This window comes from Sinohyriopsis cumingii, chromosome 1 (assembly GCF_028554795.1).
Source record: "Sinohyriopsis cumingii isolate HCF-2022 chromosome 1, ASM2855479v2, whole genome shotgun sequence".
In the NCBI taxonomy this organism is placed as follows: Eukaryota; Metazoa; Mollusca; class Bivalvia; order Unionida; family Unionidae; genus Sinohyriopsis; species Sinohyriopsis cumingii.
The window spans coordinates 139,025,195-139,049,975 of NC_142961.1; the positions used below are offsets into that span (position 1 = coordinate 139,025,195).

The 24,781-nt window shown below is 33.6% G+C and overlaps 1 protein-coding gene across 9 annotated transcripts in view; it reads right to left on the reverse strand.

Moving 5' to 3' along the window:
• Positions 1-3,931: 3,931 nt before the first annotated feature.
• The window catches only part of LOC149807999 (dual specificity protein phosphatase CDC14A-like), a 107,751-nt gene continuing 86,901 nt past the window's right edge, over positions 3,932-24,781 (reverse strand). For 5 of the 9 annotated variants that reach the window (XM_089972235.1, XM_089972278.1, XM_089972269.1 and 2 more), the window contains 2 exons: positions 17,750-17,882; positions 3,932-12,331 (listed from right to left, as the gene is read on the reverse strand). In XM_089972235.1, coding sequence (XP_089828361.1) covers positions 12,305-12,331; positions 17,750-17,882 — 160 coding nt within the window. In that variant the 3' untranslated portion in view covers positions 3,932-12,304. The remainder of the gene's footprint in view (positions 12,332-17,749; positions 17,883-24,781) is intronic. The other 4 variants (XM_089972296.1, XM_089972288.1, XM_089972263.1 and 1 more) reach the window with 1 other exon arrangement.

Sequence of the window (24,781 nt, forward strand, 5' to 3'; positions counted from 1 at the left end):
TGCAAGTGATGTTGGAGTTGGAGCAGTATTGATTCAAGAAGATAAAGTGGTGTTCATCATCCAGTGTGCTATTTTTCTATGAAATTAAATAAGCACCAGAGAAATTATTCCATAATCGAGAAGGATTGTTTGGCTTTGATATTATCATTACAACATTTTGAAGTTTACTATAGTTCAGCTCCTCCGATTATTGTATTTTGTGATCCCAACCCCTTACTTTCATTGGCAAGATGAATACAAAAATCAGAGATTAAGGTGGCTTTTGTTATTGCAGGAATATAATATTGGCATCAGGCACATCAAGGAAAAAGAATCTAATAGGAGATGCACCTTCACGTGTATAGAAATATATTATTTCATGTATACTTTGTATTATTCATAAGATTTCTTATGTTATTTTTCTTATAAACCACATGTATAATTGACCTATGGTAAAAAGAAAGCTTTATTATATAAATCTTTCTTTTTCCTTTATGGGTGGAGTGTTATGTATATTTAATTTAATTGTTTGTGAGTTTTAAATTTCTTTTTTTCTCATTCCATTACATGCTATTGTAATGTAACATTGTTTACTGGACTTGACCTCGTCCAGAATTGATTTCAGTTCTATTTGACCTGATTGACATTTTTTAAAATATTTATTTCATTGATGTAAACAACTAATAATAGTTTTATGAAACATAGTAACTAGTTGCTGACCTTGTTCCAAAATCAGTGACAGTTTTGGCAAACAAATTTTTCATTTTTTTTTTTTTATCTTTCTCAGAGTAAAATCATTAAGTTGAGTCAAGGTCATACCAGGACTACATGATTATTTATCATGTGCCAATTGGTAACAAACTTCTATTTTTCCAGAAGAATGAACATTTGACCCTTATCCGGGAGTCTATTTTGCATCTTATTTAGTCGTATAACTGATGTTTTAATAAAGGATTGTCAGTTGGGCTTAAAACATTTAACACGTTAAGTTGTATGATATTGTGACCAGTTTGGGCTGAATTTTATTTTTCTTCAAGTTATTGAATTAAAGTGATTGTTTTCTTTGGAAATACAAAAGTTCTCTGACCAAATTCTTGGACAAAGACATCCATTGGAATTTATACTGAATTCAAACCTGGAATAATATTTCTGTGATTCAACAAGAGACTTTGATACATCTGCACTTTGTAGGTTATTACAGATGTCATTGCCTTCCATCTTGAATATCATCAGGATTTTAACTCAGATTTACTTAGTCATTGATAGGACTTGTGCTTTGATCTTTGAATTACAGTTTGGATTTAATTCGCATTACCGTAAGTTCTTTTTTTTATTTTTCACTTTGTATTCTAGGGAAATAAATTATTTGTTAAATTTTTACAAAGCTTGTTGTCTTCACTCTTTCCTGTTATTTTAAGAGCATAGACTCTTAACAGTACCTACTTATTGGAGGTATGATCTGCTCTACTTTCATTTAGGTTTTACTATACACCATAATGTCTTTTGTTGAAAATCCCATGTCAGTTTATGACATTCAGTTCAGAGTAGTGAGAAGATTTTCAAGATCGCTGCTGTGGCAACCATAGTCGATGTCAGATTGGTACCATCTTATGTAAGATCAACTAGACATTTAAAGTCTTGAAATAGAAACCTCCATGTCAATAAGACGATCTCTCTACAATGAACCACAATAGAAAGATTTTCAAGATAGACACCATATATTGAATGTCAGCTGGCAGCATTACCACATCTTCGGTGCCAAGGTTCCGAGGTGTTAACCCTATCTACACCATGGCGGATCATTGAGATGTTTCAGAGCTTTGTCCCAGCGAAATCTATTGGGTTTCACGAGTTGTCTCCATTAGTATATATGTCAACTAACCAACAGCATGTAACAATGGTGGATTGTACAGAGGCCGAATATGGTGGAGGTAATTGACTTCAAAAGCATACTTTGTAAGCTTAACAGCGAAAGTACGACTATATACCAGAGAATCCATTACAGGTGTATTTGAGGGAAAGGATGTACTTGTACAGAATATAGACTTCCAGTGGAAAATTGCTCATTTCTGAGTCAATTCCAGTAGTGTGCTCCCATTGTCTCGATTTTGTAGGAACAATGTTCAAATTTAAACAACTTGATTTTGATTGGATGTGGTGGCACTTCACAGACCCAAAGTACCGAAATATTTGAATGATTTGCCAAGGTGTAGATAGGGTTGACACATCAGAATCTTGGCTTGCAAAAATGCTATTTATATTGAAAACCAATTACATATCAAGTCTACTAGCAAAACCCCAGTGTCAATATGACTTTCTATATAGGAGCAAAAGTGATAACAAGATGGTGGCCATACTGACTGTCAGATGGGTACCATTTTCATTTAGGACCAACTAGTCATTGTAAGAAGTCATCGAGTGATATTCCTATTTTGATATGACCATCCATACAGAGGAGTAGCAATTACATGATATCAAAATGGCCACAGTTGTGGCTATACTGATTTTCAAGTGGTACCCTTTTCATCAAGGATAAACTAGTCTATGGGATAAATATGCGTGTAAAAGTTTCATGGTAATCCTCCAAGTAGTTTATGAGGAGCCAAGATAACAATATTGTGGCAAAAGACAATGGACAACAGGCCACTCCATGCTTTTCTGATCTATGATTAGTCCAACTAAAAAAAGACAATGGACAACATGCCACTCCATGCTTTTCTGATCTGATTAGTCCAACTAAAAGAGACAATAAACAGACCACTCCATCTCTTCTGATCTATGATTAGTCCAACTAAAAAAGACAATGGACAAGAGGCCACTCCATGTTCTCCTGATCTATGATTAGTCCAAACTGTGACAAAAGACAATGGACAACAGGCCACTCCATGCTCTCCTGATCTACGATTGGTCCAAATTGTGACAAAAGACAATGGACAACAGACCACTCCATCTCTTCTGATCTATGATTAGTCCAACTAAAAAAGATAATGGACAAGAGGCCACTCCATGTTCTCCTGATCTATGATTAATCCAAACTGTGACAAAAGACAACGAACAGACCACTCCATGCTCTTCTGATCTATGATTAGTCCAAACTGTGACAAAAGACAGTGGACAACAGGCCACTCCATGCTCTCCTGATCTATGATTGGTCCAAATTGTGACAAAAGACAATGGACAACAGGCCACTCCATGCTCTTCTGATCTATGATTAGTCCAACTAAAAAAGACAGTGGAAAACATGCCACTCCATGCTTTTCTGATCTGATTAGTCCAACTAAAAGAGACAATGAACAGACCACTCCATCTCTTCTGATCTATGATTAGTCCAACTAAAAAAGACAATGGACAAGAGGCCACTCCATGTTCTCCTGATCGATGCTTAGTCCAAACTGTGACAAAAGACAATGGACAACAGGCCACTCCATGCTCTCCTGATCTACGATTGGTCCAAATTGTGACAAAAGACAATGGACAACAGGCCACTCCATGCTCTTCTGATCTACGATTAGTCCAACTAAAAAAGACAATGGACAACAGGCCACTCCATGCTTCTCTGATCTACGATTGGTCCAACTAAAAAAGACAATGGACAACAGGCCTCTCCATGCTTTTCTGATCCATGATTAGTCCAAATTGTGACAAACGACAATGGACAACAGGCCACTCCATGCTTTTCTATGATTAGTCCAAACTGTGACAAAAGACAATGGACAACAGGCCACTCCAGGTTTTTCTTTGATTAGTTAAAACTGTGACAATGGACAACAGGCCACTCCATGCTCTTCTGATCTATAATTAGTCCAAACTGTGACAAAAGACAATGGACAACAGGCCACTCTATGCTCTCCTGATCTATGATTGGTCCAAACTGTGACAAAAGACAATGGACAACAGACCACTCCATCTCTTCTGATCTATGATTAGTCCAACTAAAAAACAAACAACAATGTAAGGAATCTATTTTATTAAAAGATTTCATTTTCTTGGTTTAGGTTTAATTTTTATAAAATGTCAGAACTGATAAAATAGGAGTCAATACACTGGTCTAGAAATGGGTACAAATAATAGTAGAGCTCTTTATTTACAAAATAGTTTTTAACAATTACTACAAATATAAATATATGTAGCTCACAGATTCATCAGTCATTTCTGAAATATACAAGATTGTACACATCAAAATCCTAATAAAACAACAAAAATTAACAACTATCAAAGTCGGTGGTTGTTTACTGATGCTGTAAAACTGCCATTATCATCAGGTGGTGAACTGATTCAAGTGAAGCTTTATGCAGTCTCCCTCTATAACAATTACAACATTTTTTGACAACAGTTAGTTATGACACCATCCAAACCATGGCCATTTTCTCCGACTTTACAATTCTTAAATAAGAGGCTCAAGTGGATCCAAGATCACTCATCTGGCTGACATCTGATCATTAGTAACAACAGTTGGTCAAGATCAATCATCTGGCTGACATCTGATCATTAGTAAAAACAGTTGGTCAAGATATATTTTTTAATGCTGTTGATTTTACATGATATCAGACCACTTGCTTCAGTGTTTCTATATCTTTAATGCCTTCATCCATATCTGAAAGCTCATCAGCATAACCTAGCCATACTGAAATGTCTTTATGCCAGAAAGCATCGTCATGGTTAGTATAACCCTGTTTAGAGGTTTTCTGGGATCAAATGCCTGGTTTAAATGTTTTTCCTGTAATGGTGGCTATTCTTGACGGAAGATTGACATCTTCTGAATAAACTCAAAAGCTCTTCATGCCACCATGCACTATTGAGTGTTTTTTGATAAGATATCATTTAAAAAATTTTAAAACATTTTTTTAGAAATGGTGGCCATATTTAATGGCAGACTGGCATCATTTAGTACATATCTGAAAGCTCTTTATGCCAGTATGCTTTGACTCCATTTCTGTTGCATAGCTTTGAGAAGCTGCTTAAAGGATTCTATTTTTGGAAATGGTGGCTATATTGGATAGGCATCAACTCAACAAGCTTCAAGACATGCATGCAACAGTGCCCCATGGAAACTCAGTGGCAAATAGGTCAAGTGATTTCTGACAAGTTGTTACTAACCAATGTATACATACAATGCACGAAAGCCATACACTCACTTGGCTTTATGGCATGTCAGCTAATAATAATCACTTTCAATGAACTTGAATCATGTTCCTTGCAAAGTCGGGAACATCATCAATAGAGCAATAATTAAATTTATGAAACAAGTTGAACAATTTGTTTTGTCATCCTTGTCAATCATAAGATTAAAATTGCCCTGGTTTCATAAATTTCTTTACAAATCAGCATAAATGAAAGATTTTATTTCTCACATAACAAGCATAATTGAATTGATTTAACAAAACCAAAATAAATTAAGTTTAATGACTCTTAAGGACTTTCTGATTCCATGAACATTACATCTTTGTGTAAATGATGTCAAAACACCATTTGTGATATCACTTAATATTTTTATCAACCAAGCAAACAAAAATATTAGTGTCTTATTCATGATGTTAGGCGTTCATTACACAATAAAACATATTTCAGTGAAATTATAATCAATTCCTTCAAATGATAAGATCTGAACACCAAACATTCACAAATTAACAACCCCTGACATTTCCAAACTTCTCATATGAATGTTTACTTTTTGTTTCGGCATTGGATGAAAAGATTTATATCAATGATTTGTGCACATTCGTTATACTGACTAAGAGCACCATAAAACCCTTTTTAATATTTTGTGGGAACACTTGAAACAAATCAATTCTTTTAGTCGAGGTTGAAAATTAAATAACTGACAAAATGTGTACTTGTCCAATGCTGCAATAATTTTCCATTTTGCCCAAAGTTAAAATGGTTAATAATGGCTTTAAAGTCATATGTATTAATTATCAGAAAATTGTTTTCAATTACAAGTACAGTAAACTGCTATTTACCATAATTGTTTGTTTGTATGGACTCCCATGTACCATAATTTAGAACCCTAATTAAATTTGATTTATGGTACAACATTTTTTCAAGACAAATCAGTCTCCCACCTGTCTCATTACACTGTGTTTTACTGTATTAGAAACTGCTGCTGCCTGTTTTTCAATAGATAACTATAAGAATAAGAGACCCATGTGTGCCATATACTACTCATCAAGCATAAATTCATCTAAAAGGCAAATGTAATAATAAGGCAGATAATTTTCCTTGAAAGACGCATTAGGTTCATTTCCAATTTTTCTGTTCTGAAATTTGTGTTATCTCACATACTGTGACTTCACCTGAACTAAGACGGTGTATAGATATATCTCACACGGTGTCCATGTTGAGGACTATGTCCTATCAAATATGGTCTGATATTGTCTGCCAGATTTAGAGAGACTCAATCTATGAAGGCTTGTGTGTGTGAATGAACATGTGAGTTAGGGTGCTGATGCATGTGAGTTAGGTGATAGATGGTATTACTCACAGCAGAGTTTGGAGTCCTGCTTGGAGCAAATTATAATTATATATTTGATTACATTAGTGTCATTCTATATAAATTCTTGGTGTATAATGATGCATCCAACATAAAATGCTGGAGCCTGGGATTAGTGGTTTCATCTCTGTTAAGTATTAAGTGTCAATAATTTAACGTGTAAGTGTCAATTATAATTTAAAAAGTGTCAATTTATAATTTAATGTGTAGGTGTCAATTTATAATGTAGTGAGTGTCAATTTACAATTTAATGTGCATAGATTTATAATTTAATGTGCAAGTGTCAATTTATAATTTAATGAATGTCAATTTATAATTGTGCAAGTGTCGATTTTATCATTTAGTGTCTCAATTTAAAACTGAATGTGCAAGTGTCAATTTATAACTTTTTTGTGTCTTAATTTATAATCTAATGTGTGTCAATTTATAATTTAATGTGTAAGCATCAACTTGTAATTTAATGTGATAGTGTCAATTTATAATTTAATATGTATACATTGCTTTTTGTTCATTTTTGAAAATATTTATAAATATGCATATCTAATTTCATTACCTATTTTGCTTTAAAATTGTGTGGACAAAGTTTGTGTACAAAAACATCCCAGTTCAAAAAGTTTAAAAATGTATATAAACTCACATTTGAAAAACTGCTGTAATGGCCTCAAAGTCTAATCAACCATGTCACCTACATAAAAAGACAAATATTCCTATAAAATTTCATTTGTCTATGTCGTCGAGCGGTTTTTGTGCAATCTTGCTAACAAGCATCTTTGTATGGACGGACATATGCATGGATGTAAACATGATCTGACAGATAGGACCAAAATAGTGACAGCATAATAATAATATTATATATAAATGATTTTTGACACATACTCATATAATCAGTTCATTATTTTCATCCAAACAAGCACATGCCACATTTTTTAAAAGAAGGAAACTGCATAAAAGTCTTGACAAAACAAAGAGAAACATTATTGCATTATGAAAACCTTCACACCCTGCTATTCCTAGTAGATGGACAAATCATGTGAAAGCAATATATATTTCACAAACATCAAAATGATTGTGCCATTTACTGACAAGGTACCTTTTAAAATATCAAAACTGATATATATATATCTGTAGTAGAACCTTGGTGTCCCATGTGATCAATGTACAAATTTACAAATACAACAGAAATGGAAAAGCATGAAGGATAATTCAAATTGATAAATTCTCACTCATGAAAATGTGCAACAAATATTGTGGTTTAAATATATCAGATTTCATAAAGAAATCATTGAAAGAATAATGATGTAGTTAACGAGTAACTCGATAAGATATGGAAACCCAAATCAATGAAGTTTTCAATCAAACCGACAAATCGAACCAAATATCAAAATTACAAACTATTTATGAACTCTAGTACCCAAAAAAAAATCCTGAGCAACTCTCCGTGCACTACAGCATCATATTTTCCAAGTTTCCAAACTCTATGCACACGATCATGTGTCATATAAAACTTGAAATTTTCTATATATGACACAGATGTCTTGACCAATATGATGTAACTGAAAGGCAAAAAGGAGCCATAACTGCAAAGTTTTGCTTAAAAGTGAAAAGTGAGCTTAATTTAGGTCATTATAATATAAAGCTTCATTTCAAATTTGGGTTTCACTCCATCAAGTCCTTCGAGGTTACTGAATGGAATCTGAAGGGCAAAGTTCAAAGCAAAATGGCAACCATATTTCTGTAAAATTTGGCTGGACAAAGATGAAAGTCAAACTCGACAGAAATCTTACTAACTTGGCCCTCGTATCAAATTTGGTTTCAATACATTAAGTCCTTCAGCAAAAATTAAATTTGTGATGGACAGGACAAAGAAGGGATGGTAAATACCTATGGCATATGTCAACAATAATATGCCCCTACACGGATATGGCAGAGGCAAACGGAAAACTATATGAATCTTGATAAAACCTCAATACTAGCTCTATAATCATAAAGGCACCATCAAGCACCTGTCATTGAAACAAATCAAATCTTAATATAATCAAAAGCTAGAGAATTACAATTACTAGTTAAGTACCTTCACATGGAGGAAATTTTAATTTCCACTACGAGACGAGCTTGCTAAATCTGGGTGCCTTGGGATGATATAACCTTCATGTGTTGTACTGTCGTAAAAAACACAAAACCAAACCAATGAGATGCATAAATTCATAGGCAAACCATGTCAGTGGATCAACAGCAATGCCTGGTAGGTCGGAGGCTAATACATATAAGTACTGGTATCATATGCTTCAATGCTTCAAAATCAAAATGATTAGTCAGGATTTCTCCTTAGCAGACTATCAATAAAATGGAACAGTTAAAGCTATCTTTGTAATTAAATACAAATGAAAATATTAGTGACCATAACTAAGCATCTTAATAAGGAAAACAGCTAATTAACTCATCAACTCGTGGTACAAGTATTTAAAAAAAGTTCATCTTAATGCATAGATCACATAATAAGCTTGCAATGTATAGAAATCTTTATTTCATTATTTAAAAATTTATATCCATTTGTAAATCTTTTTTAAATAATTATGGAATCAGTCTGAACAGTAGTTATCAGTCTAGCTTAACTATTAGAAGAAAATGACACTTTTTTGTTGGCACTACCTTTCAGTAAGCTAAAAAGTTAAGAAATAAATTAAAAGGCTTCAATAATACTGTACTTAATCTAAAAATCTGTAACACTGATATTAATCTAGGATGTGGAAAAATGAAAAGACAGACACTGATCCCAAATTGATGAAGGTGAGCTTCAACATGGCAGGCTCAACAAAAATGATCTACAATTTGATCCTTAAAAAAACCATGTCAAACAGTCAAAATAATTTGTATTCTGAAGATGAAAACCTCTCCATCCTGTGAACCACTTTCTTTTAACAAACATTAAATACCATGATTAAAACATGTCAAAAATGATGTGACAATCTATTAATGTTATACAGTTTTTGAATTGTTATGTTGTTATTTTGTTATGGGTTTCATGGCATTTTTCAACATATAGGTTATACATGGCAGCCAGTATATTTGGTAGAGAAAGAACCAAGGAAAACCCCAAGAAGAACAACTAACTGATCCATGGGAAGTTATCCCAATCTTTCTCAATATTTGTATTACCCGAGTCCAAGACTCAGATCCATGTGTAAAGGTGACCAACTTTAACAAAAAAGTTACCTGGGTCACCAGATTTTTAATTAATCATGTGGAAAAGTGAACACAAAAAGAATATCAAAATATTTCGTTCTGTTTTTTAACAAATCTACTTGTGTTACTGATTTTCACACAAATACTCCTCAGAATGTTTGAATGGTCCATACATTACTCTTTAAGTCCTAAACATAAATAAATTTAGCCAAATGTACATTTCTAAAAACTGACACAAATAGTGTCTAAGATACAGTTTCTACGTTAAGTCTAAAACAATCCAGATAATATTTATATTAGATGTCTAAAATATATAAAAATATAACTTCAATGGTCACACAATCACCAATTTAAAAGCAGGAATAAAATTCAGTCTGTGCAAGGCAAATAAGAAAGTAGTCTGCACCTGGGTGAATAAATTCCCTCCAGAAACATGGAAAGTGAAAATGACTATTCACCAGGGGTGATTCCCACCTTATAATGGGAGTGATCCCCACCTTATAATGGAATCACTTTCAGTGTGCATACATATATCTCACTGAGTGGACACTCCATCTGATTTTTAGTATCTGAAATTTTGCAAACTGAATTAGGTATTGTACAACAGAGTAGACAGTCACGATTATTTGTGTTGCAGAAGGAAGTTCAATATGAACATCTGACTAGCAAGATACGATTCAAAGAAACAATATACGAGTTTTAATCTTTACTCATGCTGAAGAGTTTTACAAATAAATTGCCCAGCTCCAATGTTATAAACATCCCTGAAAATAATGGGATCATCTAAAATTGTTCATAATCTAAATTTAAAAAAATTGTGAAAAAAATAACTCATAAAGCATACTGTATTTGCATAGAAATGATCAAAGTTCTTTATTAATACCATTGGTAAGAAAATAATCATCAGCCAAAAAAGACTGAGGAAAGTCAGAATACAGACTGGATCAGATAAAACTTTTAATTAAGCCAAACCTCATATTAGACAATCTCTGGAATAAAATACTAATCCATGTTAAAGTTGTAAAAGATACCATGAAAAACATTTCCTGCTTTAACTGCAACAACAAAAAAAATTGGTTTCTTTTTATCATGCCCAGAACTTCCGACAAGCATCCTCTACAATATCAGCAAGGGGTTATATACTGTAGCCCTACAACACTGGACAGTACTGTAATACAGCTATCAATGCAACAATATTGTATGAATAACACGGATAAATAATATCAATATCTAATGGGAGTTAACTCTTGTATCAAAATTAATCAGGCTAGTTTTCGTTCCAATAAATTCATTCTATACCAAGATATACAATTATTTTGTTTTAATCTAATAGGGATTCAAGCTTTATGCAATGACATCATTGTTCCCCTCATACAATAGAAAACATTTCATTTAACAATTCATATAATATTTAATTAGGACATACTAATAGGAATTGCAATTTTGGAGAAGAAAAAATTAAACTAATAGCTAGATATACCTTCAAGCTCATCCAGTCCAAAAAAATATATGTTCTTGGTCTCATAGAGTCATTTCAAGATAAAGTGGAATAACAGTATTTTTGTTATCAATTCAGAAATTAAAAATTTCATGAAATATGTTGGGTCATACAAGAATTACAACATGAGGCCTTTATGTGATCACAAGACAAGAAAACACCAGGATCTCTTGCTTCTAATAAGCATTGAAAAATCACAAAGCTGGAATAACAGTCACTGTATATGCTCCATCAACACAAAAAAAAACAGCTGATTATATTGACCTTTGACCCAGAGGGATGAACAGCAGTCTGTGGATAAGTAGGACCTCTTATTTACCTATCCCATAATTTTAACAATATCTGAAATATTTATTTTTTAGTTAATAAAATTTTCCCCAAGTGATCAGATCATCCCGAACTTTTCAAAGGATTTACAAGCTGTGCCTCTGGGGTTATTATTACAGCTTACATTAAAAGCATTTGATATTTTAAGGTCACTGGTTTTGGCAGGGTACCAATTTTCAGGGATTTTGTGGCAGCTAAAATCAAAATTTAAAGAACTTACAAACAATAATCATTTTGTGGATACAAAACTACTGCCTCCCCAACAAAACTCAAATTTTTATCAAACTATGAAAATTAGCACCCGTAGAAATAAGTTCATTCACCACAGTAGATAATCCAAAGATTTGGAAGGACTCGAAAGGACTCTAAGAAACCTATGAACTATTAACATTATCATTCATAAAACATCAGAAATACCATCAACATTATTTATTAATAACAACTCCAGTGACACTGGATATCAGTGGTTCACTGTGTGATTTCAATTGAATCTATTGTAACTACAGTATAAAATGTGCGATCAGCATAAAACCTATTCCACAGCAGTAATATTTTTGTACAGCTAATAATAATAATAAATATTCAGTCCAAATTACAAAGCTGCTTCTAAAGTAGCTTTCAAAACAAAGAGAAATAAAACGCTTTAAAGACTGTGCATAGATGACACAATGTGATCACAGTTTCTAGTAACAGTTCTTGGTGGTAGCAAGCATCACCATGGCAACATCAAAATGCAGCAAACAAATGCTGAGTGTCCTTGAAGGTGTTGTCATGGCAACATATTGCTTGGTATATAAATAACACCTGGTCATCGAATCAGCGATGCTTTAGTACTCCGAGTAAGAGGAACTGACCTGAAAAGAGATATAACTGAAGATGAAATAACTGAGGAGAAAAAACTTAACAGTAATTAGTAAAAATGATGATCAATTTTATTACTAGAAATTCTGCAGGTGTTTAAAGATACATACACTCTTTCACACAAGCACATTCATGCCAAATCACATACAGATGAAACATCGTGAATTATTCCAATTTATACACAAGTGATCACTTCAAAACACTTGACAAATCTACATTGTACATCACAAGAAAGAACCACACACATCTTTAATTGTGAAGCTTCTAAACTGCATGGATCTAGTAATGCATACAAATGTAGTAAAACACTGAAATGATCTACATGTGATATATATATATATATATATATATATATATATATATATATATATATATATATATATATATATATCGGATTAAATAATACACCTTATATACTCACTTGTAAATCAAATCAAACTGCTGGCACATCTGGGTCTGTTCAGTTTGCAGTTGGTCTTATCTTATAAGGGAGCATATATGGTACACTATCTTGTTTCTTTAGTTCTGACAAACTAATAATATAAATACTGGTAAATGCAATCCACTCTTGGCAGCAAATACCACCCAGCCTTTTCCCCCATTTTACTATATTTTCTGAAGTATCAGTACCATATATACTTCTGAGTACAAGTTGAGTCAAATTGCAAATAACAAAAAAAACCTGATCTGTTGTAGCATAATGCACCAGCCAATCAGGGTCTATGTTGTTTGTTCTACTGATTACTCCTAACAAATTGCACAAACCCAGATCTGCCAGTGCATCATGCAATGGCAGATCTGGGTCTGTGCAGTTTGCAGTTTGACTTGTCTTATAAGAAAGTATATATAGCATATCATGTAACCAGTTGTGTTCAAAACATGCACAGATCTAATGATGCATCATGTGCCACCTTATCTGGATCAATGCTGTTATTTTAAGATTTCACACGAATAGCAAAGACCCTAATCAATATTCAATGTTAGATCTAGGTCATCACTAGGTCATATTTTGCCTATTCTATATCTATTTTGCCTATTCTATATCTAGTTAGACTATTCTATATCTATTTAGACTATCCTATATATATATTTAGACTATTCTAAATCTATTTAGACTATTCAATATCTATTTAGACTATTCCATATCTATTTAGACTATTCTATATCTATTTTGCCTCTTCTATATCTATTTAGACTATTCTGTATCTATTTTGCCTCTTCTTTATCTATTTAGACTATACAATTATCTATTTAGACTATTCTATATCTATTTTACCTTTTCCATACCTGTTGGACCTATTCCATATCTACTGGGCCTTTTCCATTTTACAAAACATATTTATACAAAGATAAGTATGTATTTTGCATTATACATGTGTGGCATTAATGATTTGTATCCCTTTTATGACATTCACATAAAATGCATTTACACCACTACAGAAAAGTGAAAACTGGACTATGCCCCATGCAAACTGGACTAGGCTTCAGTTAATATACAATAAACTCAATTTGTGTTGTACAACATAAAAGCATCTGCTGCAAAAAATATACGTCCAAAAAGAAAAAAATTGAAACATTGCAACAATGCTTTGAAAATCTAGCCTGATCATCTCCATATAAATTCAAATAAGCTTACCAATTTTCATCTGTCTACCTCAAATGACTGCTTTATTGTACAAGTTTTTAAAAGTGAAAATAATTTCTGAAAAAGCCTGAAAATTAAATCGTGTCATTTACAAATGGATAAAAATAAGCAAGTCATATATACTTGTGCAAGTTGTTTTTGTGAAGTCAAGATGGATGGACATACAGAAATACAGACACGACCCAATCAACTTCTCCCCACTGAAAGCATTGGCAACAATAGACAGGTCAAACCAAACAAATACTGTCAACACCTGAGCATTCAAGTGCTATAAAATTTTGCATTATCTGAACCAGTTGGGAGGCCTGAGAAAATTTTGATAATTTTGACTTCAGAAAATCAGGATAATTATGGCATATTTTAATCAGCTTTGCCGTAGAGTCAAGCACACATAAAAGTAATCTAAACTCTGAAAAATTCCGACACTACAAGCTTATCCATTTCAACCATGATGCTGCTCCAAATGAAACGTGTTAACTGAACAGTACATACAGATTTTAACACCATGCACTCCAAAACAGATAAAAACCAATGTTATGTCATCAATGAGTTTGAAAGAGTGTTGACAAGATTCACTACCTGTGATTCGAGTCATAGTACAGTACAAGCTGTCACAAGGGATACCTCCCTCCATACAAAATATACTTATTCATAAAGGACACTAACAAGTGCCTAATCTAGAAAGGGTTTTTAACAAATGCCTCTGTACAAAATACACTTTGACACTAGCTAGTACAGGGGTTTCTTTAAATGCCCCCATATAAAAGATACCAGTACATAAAAGATAGTTTCACAACAGTTTAGTATTAGGACTTATGATAAATGCCTCAATATAAAAGACACCTGTACATAAAAAACACATTGACAACAGCATTGTAAAAGGAGGGCTTACGATAAATGCCTGTAAATAAAGGACACTGGTATAAGAAGGACACTTAGACAATAACCTATAATAGAGTTGTGTGATGATAAATGCCTCTATATAAAGACGCCTATCCATCAAGGACACCTGTACATAAAATAAACTTATACAAGAGCAAAAGATAGAGAAGGCTAATTGCAAATACCTTTTACTAAAGTATAACTGTAAATAAAGGACACCTTCACAAGATCATAACATAATAAATGTCTATAAATGATGCCTGTCCATAAAGGACATTATAAAGACTTTAAGTATAGAAATGGCTAGTGATAAATGACTCTATATAAAGGACAAATGCAATTCTAGCCATGTACATAACATGTACTGTATTTCTTTAACATTCTAATAACACCTGCTGTGCATCATGATCACTGGCTAAGAATGCCAGCTTGCATACATCATTCCATGCTTTGAGAACAGAAATTGTTCTATTCTGTGCAAAATGAAAATAAAATTCATGCAAAACAAATCTTTAATAAATGATTATTATTACCAAGCATTTTTTTCTTTTTTTTTTGCTTTCCCCCAGACTGTCTTAAACACTGATATGTCAAGTAAAATACATGAGACAAATATATATGATATTTAGAAAATAACAGTCTTGATTCAATAATCCAGCTTCCATTATCTGACCAAATACAACATTAAATGGAACTATTTAATGTTCATTTACAACACAACTGGTTATTTCTGTGGCTTCAAATTTTGCCACTTTTGTCTGAAGAGCTATATCTGAAAATTTCCAATTTCATGTTCCGTTGTTTGGCTATCTAATTTGCAACTTTAACAGAAAGGAACATAAATATAAAATGGTGGCTTTCAGTAGTCCAACAACATACAAAAATGCAAAATTTAACCAATTGCAAAAATGACCTGTAAAAGGATAAATGAAACCCATCTGTAAGAGTCAACACCGTTTTACTGGACTTAACAGAAGATATAAATTTTAAGTGGGAAATTGGTTGTCCAACAACTGACAAAAATAACTATATTATGTTGTTGTTGTTGCTGTTGTGGGGCTTAACGCCATTTTTCAGCACAGGATAGGCTATACATGGCGGCCAGTATTAATGGTGGAGGAAGAACCCGGGCAAACCCCGGAAAGAACCACCGACCCACGAGAAGCTACTGGCAAGCTTTCTCACATACCCACATTGGCTGAATCTGAGACTCGAACCGGCGAAGACAGAGGTGAGATGGCAGTGATCCGTAACGGACAGAGCTTTAGACCACTCAGCCACTCGGGGGCCCCCAACTATATTATGAATAAATCCAATATCTTGGAGAAATGTCGGTCAGTCCATTCTATAGAATACTATGAAATCAATTATTTTTGAAGATGCAAATTTTTTTTTATTTAGCACAATGACTTTTACACTGGTACTGAAATTCATGACACTCATTGTTTTCCCAAAAGAATAAAAAAATTTGGGTCAATTTGTAGCAACCACAAAAATCTAAAAAAATTTGGTACTCCAAGAAAAACTGAATTCATGGTAGTTTGTATTAAGTACTACCTGGCTAATACAAATTACACTGTAATGGGTACAGTTTCACTTGGATAAATGTAGCAAAGCCCTCATAAACCGAACCCACCAAACACTGATATCAAGTATACCTTATACATACGATGCGCACCAATTACAAACAGCATAGAAATAAACCTGTAAAATGTACTGCCAGATAATCTGACAGTGCAGTTTTTTTATATTGCTGATCTAGGTCCATGCTGCTTATGGTGCATATGTTATATGAGCATATATGGTGTACAATGAAGAACTTGTAAACCAAGCATATATGGTGTACAATGAAGAACTTGTAAACCAAGCATATATGGTGTACAATGAAGAACTTGTAAACCAAGCATATATGGTGTACAATGAAGAACTTGTAAACCAAGCATATATGGTGTTTTGCTAACTAAGCACTTGTCATTCCAAAAGCAAACTTGTGCAATACTGACACTTTTGAAAACATACTGCCTTCCACCTTTCAAGATACTGCAACCTGTGAAGTTGTTTAATGCTATGCTTTCTTTCATGAACAGATTAAAGAAGAATAAGAGATTGTATGAAATTAAAGAATTCAGTAATTTATAAATATTTATCATTTGTGATACTGTCCAGACATTAGCTTTCCATTTGCTAAAGAAATAAACACACTATGACCTGTCAGTGGTGCATAGGTAAGTTTTATGTTAGTTCAAAGAAAGCACTAAACAGTCAATTGCCGTATATACTTGCATATGTCGGATCCAAAAGCATAGACCCATATCTGTCATTGCAAAATGCGCCAGCAGGTCTGGGTCTATGTAGTTTGTGAGGTGTAATCAGTAGAACAAATAACACTGACCATGATCTGGCAGTGCATTATGCACCAGAAGATCTGAATCTATGCTGTTTACTGACGAACTTGACTCATATGCAAATATATAAGGTAAATGAGTTCATAACTCAGGGCTGCAAGTTTCGTTGATTATGCTATTGTGAAATGGGAGGAAACTCCACACAAAACAAGTGTATAGAAAAATTATGAGAATTCATGATCTGTGATGCCTGTGAATGATTTAATAATTATGGACTTGGACTTAAATGTGGGAATGCAGAGAACGTTGGAATTCCTTTTTACTTTAGAATTTTTAATTGATCCTCACACAAAAGTCAGAGGCCAAACTAGACCAGTGGGAATGGGTAGAATAATTTTGGGAAAAAGCTAGTGGTTGAATATTATGTCAGCTAACAGTGCCAAATATGGGAAATTATGTGTGTATGGATATACAGTAAAAAGATATAAAAATAAAAGGAAAATGAACAGGAAGTTAAAGAGCAAAACACTGAGACTTACTGTCGTGGTAAACTGATATTTGTAGGGCCACGTGCTGCTGAAATCTTGACTACTGACCAGCTTGCTTTTATAATCCTTCGCCAAATTACCTATGCGTCCCGAGTCTAGAGCATTACCTAAACCCAGTGTCCAGCTGTATTTGATAATATAAAGATAAGGATGCCGATTAGAAAGGGTCACATCAAGTCAGAACAGACATTTAAGTCAGGCTCACCCAGCCAAAGAAGCAAACCGACAAAAGGCATATTGTCACTTAACTACACAAGCAAGCATCGACATGCAGAAAGACATTACAAGGCATAGGTTATTGCAGGCATGGGAAATCAATACATACAAATATCATTCTGATCTGAATGGTAATAACTTTGCAAACTCAACTCAATTATCTGTTATATAAATTTTAACTTGAAGCAAAAAGGTAAACAAACCAATTTCTCATGCCTCCTCTTGTGTTAGTAAAGAGAGTAACTGCTCAATAAATATTAGGAAATTAAAAAAATTATTTCAAGAATCCAATTGGAATGGCCTGGTGACTTTAAGTTTTCAATACAACACATTTAGTTAATTGACTTTGCTCACTCAGTATGTTGATATTGCTGACTCAGCACTACAGGATTAGTGAGAAATCTAGGGTTAGTTGCTTTCTAGGGTTAGTTGCTTTGCTACAATAAACAAAGTGCCAAACCAATAACATTGAAAACAGCACTATTAACTTATGAGACAAGATTCAACTGCATATTTCACTTAAATTCTCCATGGTACAATCAAGGAAAATCCAGCATAATATAACTGTTGTTATTTGGGGTTTAATACCATTTTCAATGCATCGTAACCATGGCAGCTAGTATAACTGGTGGAGGCAGATCCTGGGAAAACCTCAGTAAAAACCAACCACCCATGGAAAGCTACTGGCAAGCTTTCTCACATACCCACATTGGCCGACCCTGAGACTTAAACCCATGTGGGCAAAGGTGAGACAGTAGCAATCATTAAAAGTGCTTTTGGCCACTCATCCACCCAGTTATATTTTTCCTACTACCGCAACTCAATGCACCCTCACTGTCCATGAAGCAATATAATAATTACTGTCATGTTATAAAGATGTTACAACAGGCAACATTGCTTTATAACAATATTTTAATTGGTAAAATTGTCTTATAAGTACCAATATTTTTTTTTAGGCCGAACAATATATATAAATGACTAATTAAAGACAGATCCCTGAATACCATCACAGTTTTTAAGCAGTGCGCTCAACCTATGCAACTTCGTAGAACTTTTTTTGTCTTATGCTCTTTGTTTATTTAAATTAAGTTATTTTTTTAGATCTTTGGTTGATTAGGTGCAGTATTATCAATGACCTGTGAACCAGTGAAAGAGAATATATCTGTAAAACCCAAATAATCTTATGAAATTCTCTTTCATATGCAAACAAGAAAAACTTACAATAAATTCAATATTCTGGTGATGTTTTGGATGCAGTTTTATAACTGGACAGAAACAGCTCCCTATGTGATGTCTGCCTAACAGTTCACTATGTAATGTCTACCTAACAGTTCCCCTATGCATTGTCTGCCTAACAATTCTCTATGTAATGTTTGACAGTTCCCTACATAATGTCTACCTAACAATTTCCAATGCAATGTTTATGTAACAGTTCCCTATGCAATGTCTATGTAACAGTTCCCTATGCAATGTCTACGTAATAGTTCCCAATGCAATGTCCATTTAACAGTTCCCTATGCAATGTCTATATAACAGTTCCCTATGCAATGTCTATGTAATTGTTGTTGTTGTTGTGGGGTTTAACGCCATTTTTCAGCACGATAGGCTATACATGGCGGCCAGTATTAATGGTGGAGGAAGAACCCGGAAAACCCCAGAAAGAACCACCGACCCACGAGAAGCTACTGGCAAGCTTTCTCACATACCCACATTGTCTATGCAATGTCTATGTAATAGTTTCCTATGTAATGTCTACATAACAGTTCCCTATGCAATATTTGCATTACAGTTCCCTATGCAATGTCTGTGTAACAGTTCCCTGTGCAATGTCTACATAATAGTTCCCAATGCAATGTCTATTTAACAGTTCTCTATGCAATGTCTATGTAACAGTTCCCTATGCAATGTCTATGTAATAGTTTCCTATGTAATGTCTACATAACAGTTCCCTATGCAATATTTGCATTACAGTTCCCTATGCAATGTCTACATAACAGTTCCCTATGCAATATTTGCATTACAGTTCCCTATGCAATGTCTATGTAACAGTTCCCTATGCAATGTCTATGTAACAGTTCCCTATGCAATGTCTATGTAATAGTTTCCTATGTAATGTCTACATAACAGTTCCCTATGCAATATTTGCATTACAGTTCCCTATGCAATGTCTACATAACAGTTCCCTATGCAATATTTGCATTACAGTTCCCTATGTAATGTCTACATAACAGTTCCCTATGCAATATTTGCATTACAGTTCCATATGCAATGTCTACCTAACAGTTCCCTATGCAATGTCTATGTAACAGTCCCCTATGCAATGTCTACCCAACAGTTCCCTATGTAATGTGTATGTAACAGTCCCCTATGCAATGTCTACCAAACAGTTTCCTATGCAATGTCTATGTAACAGTTCCCTTTGTAATGTCTACTTTTTTAACTAGTGCATGATGAAGCCATTTCTGATGTTCTTGATTGATAAGATTATTGAATTAGCCTCTGTGACAGCCATATCTGATAAAAGATTGACATCATTTTGATTTAAGACAAAGCAGACACTATTAGAACTCTTTTGGTGAAAGCCCCATGCTGACAAGACAATCCATTCAGGAGAATTAGTTACAAGATTTTCAATATGTTTATTGCGGCAGTCATATCTGAGGGCAGATTGGCACCTTATTCATTCAGGACAACTAGATATAATTATTTTTCTGGTGAAATTCTCATTTTTAATCAGTACACATCATAAGAAGTCTTCTGGTGAAAGCTCAATGTTGATATGAATTTCCATCTAAAAGGAGCAGTAATAAGATTTCAAAATGGCCACCATGGAAGCCATACTAGATCAAAATCAGCACAATTTTTTTAAAAGACCAAATAGATACCACAAAAATCTTCCAGTGAAACCCATATGCTGATTCCATTCACGAGCAGCAGTAGTGAGAATTTCAAGATGCCTGCTGTCGTGGCTATACTGGATGTTAGATCCACATTGTTTCATTTCAGACTAACTTGTTATCACCTGAAGCTTTTTTAGCGTAAACCCTAAGCTGATATAATTAAGACTAATCATGGATGACTGACAACAGGCCATCCCATCAGCTCTTCGTCTATCATCAATACAGACAAAATGGTCTACATACACAGCATAACTATTCCTTTAAATATGTGTGTGCTTTTGAATAAGTAACCTACTAAATTAATCCACAACCATTCTATAGGTAAGTACCCTAGTAAACTAATACATACTGTTCTATAGTTAAGTACCCTAGTAAAGTAAACATACCACCATTATATAGGTAGGTACCCTAGTAAAGTAAACTAATATACAACCATTCTATAGGTAAGTACCCTAGTAAACTAATACACAACCATTCTTTAGGTAAATACTATAGTAAATTAAACTAATATACAACCATTCTATAGTTAAGTACCCTAATAAAGTAAACTAATATACAACCATTCTATAGGTAGGGTGACACTCTACAGTTTCACAATTTTCATAGGGTTAGAATTTAAAGAAAGAGAATTTCACCGGCTTTCCTCACTGGTTATACTGGCTATTTAAAGAAGACCTTGTACATCTTAGGTATTGTTCAAAGAACCTTTAATTTCCTTTATTTTGGTGTATGATTTATGGGTGTAATATGGGTTATAGAGTATACAGCTTGGTCTTACTCCAGATGTGCACCTTTCAAAAAAGGGCTAGCTCCACTTGGTCATTTTCACTTCCTGAACTTCAGAGGTAAATTGTACAAAAAAGAGCCGATAACTTTTTAATACATTTTATATATTTGGTAAATGGTAATTCATTCATTACACTTTCAGAAGTTGGTACTGTCTAATCTGGCAAAATTCATTTTCCCTATTTTAATAGCTGCTATGCATAGTGTACTTTAGACTAATTCAGGCTGATTTTTCAGCACAAGGGAGCAGTCATTTTAGTTAGCAGTGTGCTCAGATCATGTACAATTTCCAAAAGTACAATATGCAAAGAAAGGTATGCCAACATTCTCTCCATTGTGCATGTTTTAAATGCAAACAACTTCACCTTACATATGTCACTTTCTCAAAAGTACATAATAACTGGTGAGCGCCCTTTAAATACCCTAGTAAAGTAAACTAATACACAACCATTTTTTACATAAATACCCTAGTAAATTAATACATACCATTATATAGGTAAGTTCCCAAGCAAAGTAAACTAATATACAACCATTCTATAGGTAAGTACCCTAGTAAACTAATACACAACCATTCTTTAGGTAAATACCCTAGTAAAGTAAACTAATACACAACCATTCTTTAAGAAAACAGTGATTTTTCCTGAATTTTCACAAAGCAGTGAATTCAAGCTCAAACTTCCTCTTCAATTTTTTTAATGGGGGTGTGGAGCAATATTTTATGGAAACAGATTCTACAAACAGATCCTTTATAATCTGCTTCATGACAGGTGGAGTTAATGCTAGCTTTGAAAATCTATATATATAATTTCATTATAATCCAAATAAAATATGCAGTTGTTCCAATTCATTAACAGCACAATGCTGTATGCTTATGAACTGTGTTATGACAATGACACAAAGCTGTATGCATTAGAACTGTGTATCGACAATGACAATGATGTATGGATTAGAACTGTCATGACAATGACACAATGTTGTATGCATTAGAACTGTGTATTGACAATGACACAATGATGTATGGATTAGAACTGTGTAATGACAATGACAATGCTATATGCATTAGAACTGTGTATTGACAATGACACAATGCTGTATGCATTAGAACTGTGTAATGACAACGACAATGCTGTATGCATTAGAAATGTGTACTGACAATGACACAATGCTGTATGCATTAGAACTGTATACTGATAATGACACAATGATGTATGCATTAGAACTGTGTACTGACAATGACACAAAGCTGTATGCATTAGAAATCTGTTATGAAATGACACAATGCTGTGTCCATTAGAACTGCATAGAACAGACATTACCACTGAATAATGGAAACTGCATCTTTACCACAGTCTCACCAAGCTGGTAAAATGATTTTAATAACTACACTGCTCTCTCATTTTAATGCACTGGGTGAGGATCCCATTTTTTTCTTCTTATAGAAATGTAAATAACAGACTCCTATTTATTAACATTTAACATTCTCAATCAAAACTGTGAAACAAAAACTTGACATCTTGCTCATTTTATTGTCAAAAATGTGCCCATAAAACTGGAATCAACATCATGAAATTTGCATATTTTAGTAAGAAATCATACTTTTTGTATGACTGCTTTAAACGTAATTTTTCTAATATATAACAAAATGTTGATCAATGAATATGTTGGGAAATGCCTAGTGGTGTTAATACTGCCAAGAAATACATACCAATTAAAGAAATCTTGTCAGGTGAAATACATGTTTTAATTTAATTTATTTTATAAAATTCAGTTTCAATGTAGTCATTATCAATGTGATATGCTCTAATCTAGTCAAATGTGAGAAGAGTCTGTTGACTGTCATAGCAATGTCCACTTGCATTTCTGTGAAAACCTAAGAACTTACTAAGCTGGATTATTTACATGTATTTTGATAACTGTTGAAATCTCATGGTCCTTTGGCAGGAAAACAAAAACAGATTGTCTCATTTACAAAAGTGAAAATGTGGCAACATCACGGTAACGTCTATGTGTAGGGTCAGCTCCCCTTTTAAAATCAGTGCAGACAACTCCTAAGCTGCTGCTGTAGCCTTATTTTTGGACTGTTTTTCAAAATCTGCAGTGATACATTTGTAAATAAACTTGCACATTCCAATTAAATTCACACAATATTGTCTCTTTTAGATTTTCTCAATATTTTGCTTTCAATCTGGAGGTAGACTCTGTGACTGCAACTGCTATGTGCCAACTATTTTTTAGTACAAACGACAGAAATTTAACAAGGTGACATGAAATCAAGGTCTTTAGGAATTAATCGGTGCAAACATATTGATGAGTTTCACTCTGATGGTTTATTATTGTAAAATCTAGTGTTGGCGCTTTAGTTTACTGGTATTTGCTTACAATGGCTATATACATGTTTTGACCTTAAAAGGGAAGCAACTCAACTTGGCTGATACACGATGATTTGAGTATTGCATATCAACTTGATCTATACTAAAACTCTGGCATGAACTTTAACTAACTTCTTCAAATCTAATATTAAAATTCCACATGTTCAGATCAATAGTCCATGCTCAGGACTATCAAATTTGTTTTTTTTCTTACGACTTAACTGAAAGGATTTAAAGCCTTGGGACTCTTGGCCTACATTTTGATGTGTTTTTCTTTTTACTGGGCAAGCTCATACATCATCACATCGAGCTTTGTTAATGAAAAATACAGGTTTCTTCATGCTTACGGCAAACTGACTTTCTGAATTTGCTTACTCACTCATTTTTAGTAGTGGATGGGTGGTCATTAAATTTAGGAAAATTCATAGAACATCAGTATCCTGGAGAAAACACTGGGAAAATTTCTTTTAAAAAAAAGCAACATCTGACAGAGCTGCTGCACACAGCTGAGGAATGTGCTAATCAGTCCTACCTGAACTGACCACAAGACTGCATGGGCATAATAATGAAGACAGTTTATATCCATACCAAACACCACTGGCAGACTTCACTTAGCAGTTTACTTTTTTTCTGATGTGTAAAATGTGTTAAACACACCAAAAATGATAATTTACATGGAACATTTTATTACTATTTGATTATAATAACCACATTAATGAAATTAATATCCATAATATTAATTATTATACATA